Here is a 17118-nt window from a genome sequence, read left to right as displayed (position 1 = left end):
AATCGTGCGTGTATATGACATGTTTCAAACTACTGTTTTTATTACATATGCATATGTAACAAGCCTTAAACTCTATACTCAAGGTGGCATATAGGCACAAATATAAGGAAAAGGGTTGTCCTAAAATTGGAAATCCCACCATAAATATTAAACAATATTTACAGGGAATCAGTCATCTACTTTTAGCCCTATAAGTGGGCTAGGTGTTCTACTTACCTTCCCCTGATGTGGGCGCTGAAAGCATTGAGTGGCCCAGTGTTCTAATCTTATAATGGGTGGACTACTTAGCAGCGCCGCTCAGTGCACTGCAGGGGTGGCTTCTAGTGCTGATACCGGGGGGCGAGGGGGTTAAAGGGGTTGTCCCGCGGCAGCAAGTGGGGTTAAGCACTTCTGTATGGCCATATTAATGCACTTTGTAATATACATCGTGCATTAAATATTGGCCATACAGAAGTTATACACTTACCCCCTCCGGTGCTGGAGTCCCCATCTCCATGGCGCCGACCAAAGCCGCCTTCTGCCTGGATTAGACGCGCTTGCGCAGTCTGCCCTCTTCTGTCCGGCTCCGGCGTGCTCGCGCCGCAGAGGTCTTCTGCGCATGCGCAGAAGACCTGTGCGGCGCAAGCACGCCGGAGCGGCCCCTTCAGCGCAAGCGCGTCTAATCCAGGCAGAAGGCGGCTTTGGTCACCGCCCTGGAGACAGGGACGCTAGCACCGGAGGGGGTAAGTGTATAACTTCTGTATGGCCAATATTTAATGCACGATGTATATTACAAAGTGCATTAATATGGTCATACAGAAGTGCTTAACCCCACTTGCTATAGCGGGACAACCCTTTTAAGTCCAACACTTCTCTCTGGACTCAGAGGGTCACATCTTTTCAGCCCACAAAGCTTAGGTTATAGGGGTAAAAGTAAGTGATAGTCTTTTTAAAGAATCCTTTATTCTTAACGGGTCTGGATTAAAAAAACCTGCTCTGTTGGTGACAGTAGTGTGGTGACAAGCAGCGGATCTGTACCTTACACAGATGACCCATTGACTTTGTGTCGTTTCGGCAGAGGCGCTGGAAAGTAATTAAACACGCCATATAATTAGCTTGTTGTCAGGGACCCTTCTAAGCAAGCTGAAAAATCACATTCAGACAAACCTTTTAAACCATTATATAAGGTGTTCTTATCTGATCTCGGGCACGTTTATTGCATTTCTCGCCTTTCACAGCTGAAATGAACTTGTGGCCCTCTGCAAGATTTAATGCCATTTCAGATGTGCTTTTAAATGTTAATTGTTTTTCTGTGTAGAATCCCTAAAGACCTAAGTGAACACATCTTTGCAAAACCAAAGCCACAAAGAGAAGAAGCGGAGGAACAGCGCAGAGAAGGTAATGCCATCTCCACATGTAACCTCTAGTCCTCATCCACATTTATCACCATCATCCCTGTCCATTTAATTCTCATTCATTAATTGGCCTCTGTGCTTCATTGCCTGGGGCTAATTATTTTCTGAACTATTTTTACCATGCAATTACTACATGCCATTCATCCTCCTGGTGCTTATTATTGAATCTGCTACCAGGTATATAATTTTAGAGCCATTTAAAGGGAATGTCGGCTCAAACATGCTGTCCAAACTGCAGGCATCATGTTATAGACCAAGAGGAGCTGAGCAGACTGATATAAATGAATAAAATACAAGTTCTACTGAATCTTTCCCCATAAAACTATATATCTCTGTACATTCTGAGCGGAACAGTCCAATGGGCGGAGCTATTAGTGATTGACAGCTGTATGTGAATGATTGCATATTTTGTAAATTTATAATTGTCAACGCAGATTGGCTATATCAAACAATGATGAGCAGCAGCCCCACCTGTCAACACTCCAATGTCAATTTAGTCATAAATTTGTAGTAAGAATAACAGAGTTCTTGGGAAACAATGCTTCAGATTATTTCAGGGGAGTACAAGAATATACTAAAGGCCTTTTTACATGCAATGATTATCGCTTAAATTTCGTTCAAATGGCTGAAAGTGAGCAATAATTGTTTCATGTAAACGCAGGCAGTTGTGCACTATTCGTTCAATTGTCATTCAGCTCTATAGTTTTTAGCCCGCATAAAAACTATCTCAGGCAGTTCAAAAGAAATTCTTATCAATGTACCCATTAGGTATGCTTTGCATACCCAATAAGTACACTGTTTACTCCTGGTGGGAGAATACAATGGAATTCTCCAGGCCAGATAACCCTCCCCGTAAACATGTGCCCAGCTTAGCAAACGGCTGCTTAAGAGCCTTTTTACACAGAACGATTATCGCTCAAAATTCATTCAAACGGCCGAAAGTGAGCGAGAATTCTTACGCATAAACACAGGCAGTCGTGCACTATTCGTTTAATTGTCATTTAGAGTTGTGTTTTTGTTTTTTTTTAATCTGCCATCAAAAATATCCCTTTACTTTTCAGAAGACTTCTTATGAAGTATACCCATTGTGTTTGCTTTGCATACATAATGCTTTCACCGTTTACTCTACCTTCTTAGTAACTTTTATAATTCCTCTAGTGAGAACAAAACCATTAAAGAAAAGGAAGCGTCTTGATGGTGATGATGAAGATGAAATTGAAGAGTCTCCAAAAAAGCTGTCATCTAGAGAAGTATGTCGTCTCTCAGTGGTCTTTAGAACTTGTCTGCTCATTTCTTTGTTTTTTTCTTAATTTTTATACACCTTTTATTATATGCACACTTTGTTCTGCAGTTTAGAAAATAGCAGCAAAAAACAAAAGGTTTAAAGGGGATTTGTGGGGTGTCATCTGCTGCCTTATCTCCAGTATCGGACAGAGGTGGTGCCATGCTTTGTGAGTGACTAGAAATCCCTATGCACTGAACTTTAATACATGTGAACATGGCAACATAAGCCATGTGGTTTAGTACTTTGTCGTGTGACAGCTTGGTAATATCACTATTTGTATATTAGGCTCTAACGACAAGCTCCACTTCCCCATTAGTTTGTTCTAAACATAAGTAACATTTCAGCCCACTGTAATTAAGACGAGTTTGGTTGTGTAGTGGGAAGCCACAACTTATTTTTATGCTTTTTTGTTTTTGTCCTATTTTGGTCCTTGAACTGTTTTTTTTTTAATCTTTACAGAGGAGGAGGATTGAAAGGGAGCAGCAATCAAAGAAAGTGGGTGTGCGGTACTACGATACACACAATGTCAAAAACAAGAACCGCGACAAAAAGAAAGTAAACCCTCAAAACAAAAATGTCAGATCAAAACAGAAATATTGATGATTATTTGTCATTAAAGGTCTGATTATTTTTTCCAGCCTGTAGATGTTGCCTTTTACCTCTGGGATACAACCTCAACTGTGTAGAAGGGGAAGATTTCTGTAAATATTACTGCATAATAGAAGTGGAGGATTTGCAATCAGTCACGTCTCTGCTTTCCTTCAGCATCTAGCTTTGACGGCTATAATCTGTCTTCAGGCCATTTTATAAGCATGTTTCTGTTTAGGATTTTTAGTGGAGATTAGATGCATACACTGAAGGAAGTCTACAAATTTGAAGTTGATCAAGCTGGCAAACACTGACATAGAATCACACAAACAGTTTAAAGCATAACCTTAGATATAATTAAAACTAACCAAGCCTTTTAGTTTTCAATACGTCCTCCCAGCAAGAATCTGTAATTGATCAGTCTAATAGATATATCTTTATAATTAAATTTATTTTTTCCCAGTCTAATAGCTGGTATATACATTCTCATACTGGGCAACTGACCGTGTTGATACCCTAATATTAGTGGCTCTGCCCTGACATGGGTGAATCCCATACATATACCTCCTATTAAGCCCTTATTGTACCCTAATATAATGCAAAGGAGTCAACATATAGGAGGTCACCCATATCGTCCCCTAATAAGGGTAAAACACAAAGGATGCACATTAGATATAAAATACAAGAGCATATTCAGCAAATTAAATACATAACCAAAACCAGATTATAATGATAAAAGGCTCGCTATTGCAATTCCTCTGTGGTTTACAGAAACACTGACCAAGGATAGCTTCTTTGCTAGCTTCACTCACGCTGCAGAGCAATGTGCATGCGTTGGTATGAGGGTACACTACTGCTTTGGCTCTACGGTGCACAATTTCATGGTTATACTCAATGCAGTGTTTCTATGGGCAGCCCAGAAATGCTGCTTAATTGTGTCCATTTTTTTTCTGGCTGGTTCACACGGAGGCATACAAAAAAATGTCTGTCTCATTAGGAGTCTAGGGGCATACAGAAATATAGTATGTCAAAGTAGTAGTCTATGGATGCAGTATAATGGGTATGTACGATTTTTAGAGATTGGAAGACGTGAAGGGAACTTTCAGCTAAAGGTATCTCTAAAATGTTCTATCACCTAAAGGGAACCTGTCACCAGGTATGAGCACCATAAACTAAGTTATGGTGTTCATATGGCAGGCTCCCTGGAGTCCGGAAAGGTATTTCATATACTTTGCTCCCCCAAATGGTACTGTCATTGGAAAGTCAGCATGCATCATGCAGCTGGCTGTGCGCACACGCTCATTGATCTCTATGGGTGTGTGCGTGCACAGCCGATGGTCTGCACTGACTTTTGGGGGGTGACCGTGCTGATTCAAGGAGCCGGATAAGTGTAAGAAATGTCTCCCTAAAATCCAGGGAGCTTCCCGTAAGAGCACTGTAATTTAATTTATGGTGCTCATACCTGGTGCCAGCTTCCTTTTTAATTAGTGAACATAAGTTCACTCAGTCAAGACAACAGTGATGTGTCATAGTATCCTGCACGGCTGAGAGAGTTCAACAGGGCTCACCATGTCCTCTGATAGGCAGAGCGGGTTGGAAACCTCTACAGCCAAGTTCTCAGTTTTCTCCGCTTTAACAAACGTGCCCTTTCACCCACAATGGCTGACGTTGCCTTTGACACTGGGTGTTGGGAGACCGTCCAGATGACCGTTGACTAGTAGCAAGCTGAGGAAGTAACTGGAGTTCGGTCAATCAGGCTGGCTACTGCCATTTGTCTTCCTTTCACTTTTTGAACACCGTGAAAGTAATTGCCTCACATTAGGTCTAATTTTAGTGCCGGGCATCCGTTTCCCAGTGAAAGAGAAACGAGGTGTTCTCAATTTTGTCAGCTTTTGGGTCCGGATTTAAAGGTGTTTCCCCACAATGGGGTTTTGTCATTGATGGGATCAGGAGGTCTGTCATACCGCTACAAATTTGGCTGTGAGTGTAGACTGGGATGCTCAATCTGCACTGAAATTAATGAAACTGAAGCTACTGACTGAAGGCAATGGTTGCCCCCCCCGCCCCCTTGTTTTAGGACCCATCCTACTGCTGTTGAATTCTTCTATTGTGGAAACTGTTAGTTCAAGTCCTCATGGATCCCGGACTGAGGAAGTACGGCTATCGCTTCAGACTGGTGGACTGTACATGCCAGCAATCCGTTTTAAACTCTGTCCAGCAGCACACTGTTATGTGCGATTCCCTATTAAGAACCCACAAAATACAATGAGACTTGGAAGGGGGTTAAAACAATTTTATCATCAAAAGAACTTTGATATTAAATATATTGAGGTGTTTCATTATAGAATGTGCGACGTCTTAACATTCTTCATGTCAGAGGGAGTTTTAATATATAAAAGCCAAATCTAATTAGAAATGTGTCCCAGAGGTACAAATACTAGTTTCTTGGCATTAGTATGAGCATAGAATCCAGACTGCAGACATCCCATCAACAGATGTTACTTGTGCGTAGTTACTTCTTGGGCGCAATAATTCCTTCTAGCTGTGCCTGCAATAGAAAGCAATATTTTAGTCATTAAATAAAAAGCCTGAATGCATGGATATGCAAATGACAGGATTAGCAGTACTCCCACGTAAGTAACAATGCCAGTGGATTAATAGACCCACTATTGCTACCTTGGTTCCTCTAGGGGCCTTATTATCACATTACAGATTTTGGTCAGTACTCTGAAGCCAAAATGAAGTGTTAATGCAAAGAAGAGAAGACGTTTAAATCCTCTTGTGGTTTTGGCTTACAAATACTGACCAAATCTGCAACGTGTGAATAAGGCCTCACTAAAAACCAGACGGGCCGCTGCACTACGGACAGGGCTGTCTGCCTTGTCTGCAATAACGGGTGGCCTGATAGCAGCTGATCTGCAGGGATGCAGAGCATCGGGCCCCTGCCAATATACTACGGAGGATAGATCCACAATTTGAAAGGGTTTTCTAGGACTTTACTGTTGATGAACAACCATTTGAGGAAATGGTCAGGACATATTCTTCTTAATTGCCCTACTAATGGAATAGTGACTACAGATTGAATTTCCTGCTATTCGTGAGATTTATTTCTAATAACTGGTATCACAGGCAATTATTTTAAGGTGTATTCCAGCTGTTTCCATACCTCCCATAAAGATATATGGTGCAGTGAGCATGCTTGGAAACTGCGCCCTCCAATTCCTAACTACCATGGACCTACTAATGGGGAGCAACAAGCCTCATTTAACACTTGATGGGGTACCAGTAGTTGGATAACCATTGGTCTAACATTTATCACCTATCCCATGGGCAATGTGTTAATCCTGAACTTCGTTCACAATTCTGAAGGTTTCATGGCTGAAATCTCCAAATACTACTTCCTAGCTCAGTTTCTGTACAGACATTTCTAGATACATACATAATAGGTGTTCAGCTATGTTTTAGTATTTATAGGCAGGAAGATGTCAAACTGTATGAATTGGCAGACTTTTGAATGCTGGATTAGGATATGGCTACATGTAAGGCGCAATATAAAGATTGCAGTGCTGCACTACAATGTCACGCCTAATGATTGTCAAGGGTGTCTCATAGTAAGCTGTGATGTAATGTGATTGCATCACAACTGTTGCAGAACAGCCAACTCTGTCAGATTTTTGTTGCATGTGACTAATCCAGCATTACCATCAATATAAATGTCATGTTTTTGTGACTTGCCTGTGATCTGTCTGAATTTGGCTGTTTTAACAGGCCAATTCCAGCTCTAAAAAAGTGATGACAGCAAGTTGCAAACAAGTATGCATGATGCATGTTGCTGTGTAGCCCTAACTTTAAGGCCTCTTTTACATGGACAACAAAACGCATGTATGCGAAGCCCATGGTGTCCAATGGGTTCTTGCGGGCTACAAAACATCGCTCATGTGAAAGAACCCATTGGACACCATGGGATCCACATACATGCGTTTTGTAGTCCGTGTGAAAGAGGCCTAAAGGAACCATGACAACTGTTTTTGTTTACATGTAATACAAGGCTAATAAAGCACTATGGCCTCCAATTTATTAGAGGAATAATTAAAGTCAATTTGCTGTATCCTTAAACATTATGCAACTGTTTAATAAATTTGCTGTGTCGGACTCTGCCAGCAAAATATCGCAGCGGAGTTTGACACTGCACCCCCAAAGACTCCGTACTTGCCTCTCTGGATCCGTTGCGCGAGTCCTGTCTGGTGAGCCTGCGCAGTACAGAGCATGACACGCCAGCGGTGACATTAAACGAGTGAATCCACAGCGTGAATATTGAAATGCAGAAAGCTATTAGGTTCAGTAGAGCCTAATAGCTGTGGGATAACGCCACAGATATCCGCCGCGTGAAACGCTGCAGAAATCCGTCCATGGACATTATCCGTTATCTGGTGAAGGAAAACGTGCACAGCAAAAAGTCAATTATTCCTCATCATAAATTGGCTCAGCACTGAAGTGCGCTTATGCCAAAATTTAGCGACTTAACAAATTGCAAATGTGTCAGAAAAAGGTACTCCAGTTTCCCCTGCAAAAAAAAAAACACACAACTGACGGACCAGGCACAAAAATATATTTAGGTATAGACTATTAAATAGAAAAAAGTACAACTTGTGCCAAAAAACAGGCACAAGTCAGAGGATAAATCAGCCCCCTTGTATCTTCCTGTGCTCTACGCCCTTTACTTCATAAGAAACATGTGAAGAGGTGATAACCGGGTTGTGATTTCCTGTTTCCTACACAACAGGGTGAGATGTATTCCTAAACGCACAACAGCTTTCTCTTATGTCAGGCGATGTCCTTAGCTGACTTACAAGTCCACTGTTGGGAAATTAAATGCTTTGCATTTTTATGAAAGAGAAAAAAAAAAGATGAAAGATGGTGAATCGGTGTGTTTCCATTTACTGTTCTCAATTTAAGGTATTTGTGTATATATCGCTCATATGATATTTAGAGGAATGTACAACTACAGGCGCCTTCTCTGTAGATAGCGTGAGAAATACAAGAAAGACATTCCTTCTGCATGTTCTGTTGCCTCCCTTCCCCGGCTGTTAATGACTTCCTGTGTCAGTGGCCACGGGATCTATATATGTATTGGGCACAATACGGAAACTCCTGGGTGGCCAATTACACAACTACTCTCTTATCATAGGGTAATTCCCTATCAAAGTTCTACCTCATTGTGGTGGCCGGCTCAGGCTCCAGCTGGTTTCTAGCGGAGAATGGCTATGTTCAGGTAAATGAAACTTAGGGGTCAACTAGCTATTGTTGGGGCTTGTCCACACCTGCATTCAGGCTTTCTGTTTACCTATTGCTTTTTTGGAGCAGAGAAATGGAACTAAAACAAATTTACTGGTTTTCTATCCATTGATTTCAATGGGTTTTCTTTAAGAAAACAAAAAACTTTCAGTTTGCTTCTGTTACTTTTTTTTTTTGCAGACCAACTAGTAGTATGGCCTGCACTAAGTTTTTTTTTTTTGTTTTTTTTTAATGGAACAAATGGGCTGGAAGAAAACTGAAAGCTTTCTTTTCTGTGTTTTTAAAATAAAACGAATAAATGGGTGAAAAACTGAACCTTTTAATTCCATTTCTCTTCTCCAAAGATGGAACAGAGACTGAAAGCCTGAACATAGTCCTCATTCACACCTGTCTTGAGCCCGAGTTAATTAACATTTTGGGATGTAATAGGTGAGGTGAAGTCAGTAACTTTCGACCCCTACTTTTCCTAGAATGAAAGGCCTCTATAGAGGGCGCTGCTCCGAATGTTTGGGTCAAATTTGCAGCAACACACCTCTCTGAACGGTAACAAAAGGCTCTGATCGCTCCCTCTCATCCTGGAAGTCAGAAGTGGTCTGAGATCACAGTTTCTTATCTTACAGGTATTCATTACATATCAGATCAATCTAACTGGCTTTGACACTCTGCACGTGCACTTATGCCTTGAGGGAAGAGCTTCTGGCATAGATCATCAGGGGTAGTATATGTTGGCGGTTTTGTTTTTTTTTCCTTATTTTTTTTTATAGTATTAGAAGGCACGGTGGACTGCACCTTTCTGTACAGCATCCCAATGCAAAAGATTATGCCACACAGTATACATTTTTACATGGTTTGTGTTCCCAATGTGCCTCGACAGTGCTATTATTACAAGAAGAATCAATGGTCAATATAGGCCACCATGCATATACAGAATTCTATACACAAATCTTCCCAACAAATACCTTGGGGAGAGATGGAAAAATCCCCTAAAAAATCTGCCATAGTTTTTTGAGGGTTTTGTTTTCAGAGCATTCAGCATATTTTCGGTAAAAATTAACCAGATAATTTTCTTATCAGGCCACGTTGAAAGCAATGCTGCACGGACCTGCATTCATGCGTGTTTGTGCACATACATGGGCGTGCCGGTTTTGTGTGCACCTATGTATGCACCAGCAAACGCTCGTCTGAATTCCCCCTAGGCTGCCTTCACACTTGTGAGAAAATCGTACGATTTTTGCACGATGCAAGAGTGCGAGAAAACCCAGACTAAGGAAACCCATGCTTTTCAATGACTTCATTCACATCTGTGACGTTTTCTATCCTGCAGTGTTGCGAGATTTGGAAATCACTGCCTGCCCTATCTTTCTGCATTTTGCTATTTTAATTTGTTTTTCTCGCCTGTGTTTCCCTATGGAGCTTCCGATTTATCACATCGTCCAAATTTGCGATGTTCGTGCAATGCAGTTTTAACATTAAAAATTCCTATTGTCGTCTGACAGCGGCATTTAAATGCCCCGACCGATGTTTGGGGGTTCCACATGGTCCCCCACGGTGAGATTGCAGGTTGTCATGGCAGCCAAGGGCCTTCTGAATTTGCAGGATGCCTATCGAGCCATGACTGTGGTGGGGCTAGATAGAATGCCTGTTGTATCGCAGTATGATGTAATGCTATGTAATTACATCATACTGCAGGAATGACCAAAGCATTGCATGTTCTTGTCCCCTATGGGGACTTAACTTAATTTTTACATTTTTGTTTTATTTTTTAAAATACAATTAGTAAAATTTTTAAAGGTAATAAAAAAAACAAAAAAACTTTTACCATAGTTATGATAAAGGAATCTAAATAATAAAACAAAAATACACATTTGGCATCGCTGTGTCCATAAAACACCTGATCTATCAAAGTAACGCATTATTTATCCCGCATGGTGAACAGCAGAAAAAAAAATAACGCCAGAATTGCGCTTTGTTGGTCACCATGTCTCAAAGAAAAAATGTAATAAAAAGTACATACGTCAAAAAGTCGTATGCACTCCAAATTGGTACTAATAAAAACTACAGGATGTCCCACAAAAAATGCGCCCTCACACAACTATGTCAACGAAAAAATAAAGTTATGGCTGTCAGACAATAGTAGCAGAAAATTTCAAAAAAGATAATAGTACAGAAACCCCCCCCCAAATAAACTATATAATTTTTGGTATCGTAGTAATCCTACTGACCTATATAATGAAGTTATGACATTTTTATTGCAGTGTGTATGCCGTGGAAACAAGACGCACACAAAGATGGCGGAATTTCAATTTTTTTCTATTTCACGCAGATAAGAGGGGTTTTTTTAGAAGTTTTTCAGTACATTAAATAGTACTATAGAAAAATACAACTCGTCCCACAACTTATTCCGCAGCGTTTTCAACAGGAGCCTGACTTTCAATAGTCAGTCAAGCTACCGCCTTAAAAAGATGTATTTGTGACTGCCGTAAAAAGGCGTATTGGCCATCACGAATGAGTAAAGGCCCATTTACATGAAGCGATGATCGCTAAACAAAAAAAAGCCAAAAGGCAATTTGTTTTAGCGATAATCGTTGCGTCTAAATGTGCACCCATCGCGCACTGCTAGCTGATGTAAGTTCAGGCCAAACTAAAAATCCTTGTTCAGCCTTATCAGCAGTTCTCCGGGTAGTGCTGATAGCATTGTTTCCCACTGGAGAACAAAGGACCTGAATGCAGATAAGAGCCCTCGGGCTATTAACTGCTTTCAGCTAAGGCTTCATTTGCACACTTAATTGCTCTTAAAGGGGTTGTCCTGCGAAAGCAAGTGGGGTTATACACTTCTGTATGGCCATATTAATGCACTTTGTAATGTACATTGTGCATTAATTATGAGCCATACAGAAGTTATTCACTTACCTGTTCCGTTGCTAGTGTCCCCGTCTCCATGGTGCCATCTAATTTCAGCGTCTAATCGCCCGATTAGACGCGCTTGCGCAGTCCGGTCTTCTCCCTTCCGAATGGGGCCGCTCGTGCCGGAGAGCTGCTCCTTGTAGCTCCGCCCCGTCACGTGTGCCGATTCCAGCCAATCAGGAGGCTGGAATCGGCAATGGAGCCCACAGAGCCCACGGTGCACCATGGGAGAAGACCCGCGGTGCATCGTGGGTGAAGATCCCGGCGGCCATCTTGCTAAGGTAAGTAAGAAGTCGCGGGAGCGCGGGGATTCGGGTAAGTACTGGCCTGTATCGGGTTTGTCTCGCGCCGAACGGGGGGGGGGGCGGCTATTGAAAAAAAAAAAACCCGTTTCGGTGCGGGACAACCCCTTTAAGTAGCTGAGTAGTAGTTTATGCAAAATGATCGCTCAAAGCTGTCACTCAAACAGCTTTGAGCGATCATCGGCCTGTGTAAACCAGCCTTTACAGAGCATTTTTCTAGGACTGGTCTTCTAGAACCAGAAAAAAAAAAATCTTACCTTCAGCTGCTGGTTGGTGCGTTTGAGGAACTGTATTTCCTCTGCATGCTTCTTCTCTTCTACTTGCCGTCTCTCTGCCTCACGTTTCTCAATGGCTTCACACTTGGCTTTCTGTTCATTAACCTGTCTCTCAAGATCTTTCTTCTCCTGCTCTAATTCTGCAATCTGTAGGCAATAAATGATGATTGTTTATAAGGTGGAAATAAAGATGGCGCAATGTTAAGGTGTCAAATATACCCAACCCATTTCATAAAGGTTTCATGGCAGATGATTGGCAACACACATCTAACTTCCCCTATAGTTTTCTGGACTTGAGCTGTCACCAACAGGCTTGCTAAATGGCTAAAAAACATCTTTTATGTTAGGAAGGACCCAGACACTACCCCTCCACACCCACACCCTCTCTGAACTTCAGCACAATGATTCAACTGCCCACTTCACCCATATACATATACTGCAGCTCAAAGTTGCTGTTTTCAATCAGTGGCGTCTCTCTACAGACAAATGCTACTAGTTACAGTTGCGCCTGTCACTCTAAACCCTATTCATGATTGACAGACATCAGGCCCTCACAATACCCTGGTGCCGATAGCATGATCAGTCACTTTGACACATTTAGTTGTACGAAGGAATTTGAAGGGAACCTGTCACCAGGCTGAAGCTACAAGGAGACTTTTCGTAATGCAACTTTCCAATTTTACCTACTGACAGCTGCAGTTCATGGGAGTGTGCTTAGTTGCTACTGCACACTGATGAGGGGCAAAAACCCAGAAACAGCTGTCTGTGTATGGATTCTGGCATAGTTTTTAATTTCTAATCATTGCTCTACAGACCTGTATAAAGGGTCAAGAATTGATTTGAAGAATTGCTGCCATCCAATAGGTGGCACTGCAGAGGTATTGTTCCATCTTCCTTATTTGCATAGTACCTAGAGGAGTATAGATGGGCCTTATAAGTCTCCTCACTCACCTTCTTGGTGCTCTCCCTAAGGAGAGATGGTACCCCTCCCAACCCACATCATAGGCCTCTTACTAGCCAAGCCAGGATCCTACTGCACACTGATGTGGAGCAAACACTCCGAAACAGCTGTCTGTGTATGGATTCTGGCATAGTTTTCAATTTCTAATCATTGCTCTACGGAACTGTATAAAGGGTCAAGTACTGATGTAAAGGAATAGGTGGCGCTGCAGAGGTATTGTTTCCTTATTTGCGTAGTTGTATGAAACTCGCAGTACTCTCTTGAACTGCAACTAGATAGTTAAAATTATAAACTCACGGTACAAAAAGCCTCCATCTAGCCCCCTTGGACAGCATAAAGTAGTCACAGACTGATTCCAGCAGTTATCATTTTATCAGTTATACGTTTCATAACATCCCTTTTGGCAGTTACAGTGCAAACCAATCCTGAGTCGTCCATATTCATGAGCATTGGACTCCCCGCTGCATATGCAGCTTTCTTCCTATGTAGAATATAGGAAGAGAGCTGTCAATCGGCAGTGGTAGGTAGGGTTAGCCTGCTGCTCATGAACAGGAGGACTCAGCGCTTACCTGTCTCTGCTGCTGCTAATAGGTGATTGAGTGAAAATACGGCAACAAAGATAGTGACACAAAGCGCTGGTATCCAGGTGTCTATCACTAGTTTATGCTATCCTCAGGCAGGGCAGCATAGAATAGCGACAGATTCCTGTTTAAGGTAGTTTTTCTAACTTTTTTTTTAAATGTTTTAAATCCATAAATTGCACCTATATCTCAACACCCCTAGCCTGTCAGTCATCTTTCAGTCCTGGGCTGGTAGCCAAGGTTTATTCCAATATGGTGATCATAACATGGTTTCTGCCAAGTTTTGTTTTCTCTCCAAAATCCGCAAAAAAAAAAAAGTGGCATAACTGCGCTGTGTGAGTAAGCCCTAATGTATGCGGCTGACATTAGTGGGAGGATTAGCTGCACGGCTCCAGGAGTTTGAAATTGCAGATTCTTTGTACGCTCTTGCTCACTTGACTATGTTGGGGCTGCATTAATAATTATATTTCACCTCTACTTTCACATATCATTAACCAGCGTTTTCAGCTGGATTACTGCGCCTTTTTTTGTACTTACAATGTGATGTACAACAGAGAATGGCAGTGTGACTGATCGGATGCCGGAATGCCTTTTATCCACATTTGCTCACCCCCTATTTCTGGATGGAACACTTTAATACTATTATGCGGCTAACAAGAGAATGAACATTCGTGGAGACAGTAGCTGTCATTGTTCTTCTGCAGCAGACAATTATTGTCACTTCTGGCTTTTAAATCATATTAGCCAATGATGTGTTAGCGGCAGGGAAGACAGAAACACCCACAACTGTCTATCCAGGATGCAATTTGTTTATAACTGCTGGGCAATTTTCTAAAAAGCTGTTCCAGTACTGTTTCATATTTGTAAAACTTTGATAATGTGATTAAAATCCAAGTTTGTCGACCATGAAATTAGTGATTCAAGTATAAAAAAAAAATGAAATCATCTTTAATGCAATGACCAATCTTTGCTACAGCGATGAAGTCACTGTTGAGATATGAAACCGTTTTAGAGCAAAGAAAATGCAATTTCATTGTGTATTAGCTATGGTTGAAGAAGCTAATATTCCAGATCCTGGCTTTACTTGCAGAGATTCACAGCACTTAACCAGAAAGAATAGACACAGTGGCTGTCCAAAGCTGAAAGGGCCTGAAGAGTTTGTTGAAATAGTGCTTTGTTTGCTACATAGTGACAGCTGATCAATTATTCTGCATGCTTTAGCCAAATATTATATTGTCTGGAGACAGGGCTTAGCTCAAAGGTTCCATAAAGGTTTCATGGCAGATGACCTAATGCAAGCTAGAGGCTATAATACTGGCTCTGTATGTTTCCCCCAACTGCAGATTGGAATGCCATCGAAAGGCATGTGTTCTGCACCACGAGCCATCCCCAAATTGACTCCGTGACTCTTTTAGGTGAGAGGTGCTATAGCCAGTTGGTGGTGTTCTTCCGACTAGCTTAGACTCTCTTCCCACAGTGTTGTACAAGCTCTGCATATTCATTGTAGACCTTGTATACCATACTGTTGCACATGCCTGCCTGTTTTCATGAAATGCTCTCGTAATGGAAAGTGTAGTTGACTATGATTTTCAATACAGCAAAAATAAACGGACTGCGGATATCTACTGTGACCAAGAATACACGCCTGGCATAGGTTTGGTCCATTTATAGATTCTGGATATATTTGCTGCACATAGTATTATATTTTTCTCTACAGCTCATTAAAAGGGTTGGCCCACTTGAAAAAAATTTTTAAACCCTTAATGACGCAGCACTTTTTTTTCCCCATTTACGATTTTTCTTCCCCCCTCTCTTTTCCACCAATGAGCTCTCACAGCTCTCCCACTCTGTGATTACAGCGGACGTTTGCAGACAATCTGAAGCCGCATCATCACTCCCCCGTCATCAGTGCTCATATTCCGGATGCCGTGATGGCAGGAGTTCGTAACGGTGGCGCTGTGGCTTCAGATTGGCTGCAGCCACTGGACCCTTTGCGCTGCTTACCAGGGGAAGAAGAGAGGTGGGTATTGCTTGACTTGGTAGTTTTAGGTCATGGTCAGCTGTTTGAAATTAAAGGGGTTGTCCCACTTAAAAATAAATTTAAACATACCACCCAAATTATCGATTTTTCAGAAAAGAAGCTAGTTTGTGATGCATATCGATTTATTTAGGAAAATCCTGTGTTTGCAGCTAAGGATGGATACTTTGAGAGAAAAAATTAGGGAAATCAAGGCTCAATTAATTTATCAATATGCATGGAACAAAGCATGCTCATTTGGGTTCTTTGTGATGTATTGAAATTAATGAGTTGTAGTTAGAGATGAGCGAGCGTACTCGGAAAAGCACTACTCGCTCGAGTAATTTGCTTTATCCGAGTATCGCTGTGCTCGTCCCTGAAGATTCTTGTGCCGCTGCGGCTGACAGGTGAGTCGCAGCGGGGAGCAGGGGAGAGCGGGCGGGAGAGAGGGAGAGAAAGATCTCGCCTCGGTTCCTCCCGGCTCTCCCCTGCAGCTCCCCGCTCCGTGCCGGCACCCGAATCTTTAGACCCGAGCACAGCGATACTCGGATAAAGCAAATTACTCGAGCGAGTAGTGCTTTTCCGAGTACGCTCGCTCATCCCTAGTTGTAGTGTATATTATTATGCAGTACAACACAAGTATGAGATCACAGCTTGGTAGTTTGTCTTCATAATGAATGCATCAAATGCATCAGAACCACACCGTAACCTAGGATGACATAATGTATTGGCATAAAATGCATGCACAGACCAGTAGTGTGGCCTTTTGCAATGCACAGATAGTTAATTTTATGCATATTGCGTTGTTTCAAGTGACAGTCAAGGTCTTTAGGAACAACACGCAGTGTGCCAATTACCACTGGGATCACCACTGCCAGCTTGCGCCAGAGGCGCTATATTTTGTTCTTCAAGTCATATTTAGTCATTTTCTGTTGTCGTTTATCATCAACCCTGCCATCATCAGGTATAGCAATGTTGATGAGCCACACCCTTTTCTTTTCAATAATGGTCTAATTGGCCATGTTATGGGCCAAGACTAGAGTCTTTTTGTATACGGAAATCCCATAGTACCCTGTTTCCCTGAAAATAAGACATACCCTGAAAATAAGACATAGCATGATTTTCCAGAATTTTTGAGGCTGCAGAATGATTTTTCAGGCTTTTTGAGGATGCTTGAAACATAAGCCCTACTCGAAAATTGAGCCCTGCTAACAGTTAATTTAAAAAGTCAATTTAAATAGTGTCCAGGCAGCTATACATGTAAAAAAGTTAAACCTTTTTGAACAAAAATTAATATAAGACACTGTCTTATTTTCGGGGAAACGCGGTATTTTAACAGCTTTATTTTGAACCACTTTTTCTGGATTATGGTCCCAGCAGTTCTTCGCTGTAGGCAGGTGGTAGTTTTTACAAAGGTTCCAATATAATCTCTGCCCCTGCTTTGTGTTTTTATTTGTACTTAATCTGTGTAATTTTATGCAACAGCTGAGTATGTCTATATTAGTGTATATTATTC

General features: G+C 41.6%; 2 protein-coding genes across 2 annotated transcripts in view; one reads left to right on the top strand and one right to left on the bottom strand.

Moving 5' to 3' along the window:
* The window catches only part of GNL2 (G protein nucleolar 2), a 44902-nt gene extending 41579 nt beyond the window's left edge, over positions 1-3323 (top strand). Inside the window, exons 14-16 of the mRNA XM_066574842.1 lie at positions 1298-1377; positions 2553-2644; positions 3139-3323. Coding sequence (XP_066430939.1) covers positions 1298-1377; positions 2553-2644; positions 3139-3279 — 313 coding nt within the window. The 3' untranslated portion in view covers positions 3280-3323. The remainder of the gene's footprint in view (positions 1-1297; positions 1378-2552; positions 2645-3138) is intronic.
* A 2222-nt stretch (positions 3324-5545) lies between these two features.
* DNALI1 (dynein axonemal light intermediate chain 1) overlaps positions 5546-17118 on the bottom strand; it is a 45653-nt gene continuing 34080 nt past the window's right edge. Inside the window, exons 5-6 of the mRNA XM_066574848.1 lie at positions 12026-12190; positions 5546-5815 (exon numbers count right to left, since the gene is read on the bottom strand). Of these exons, the coding sequence (XP_066430945.1) occupies positions 5780-5815; positions 12026-12190 (201 nt within the window). The 3' untranslated portion in view covers positions 5546-5779. The remainder of the gene's footprint in view (positions 5816-12025; positions 12191-17118) is intronic.

Source organism: Eleutherodactylus coqui, chromosome 1 (assembly GCF_035609145.1).
Source record: "Eleutherodactylus coqui strain aEleCoq1 chromosome 1, aEleCoq1.hap1, whole genome shotgun sequence".
NCBI classification, from domain to species: domain Eukaryota; kingdom Metazoa; phylum Chordata; class Amphibia; order Anura; family Eleutherodactylidae; genus Eleutherodactylus; species Eleutherodactylus coqui.
The sequence above is the reverse complement of the archived record's forward strand: the minus strand, read 5'-3'. Positions and strand labels throughout refer to the sequence as shown.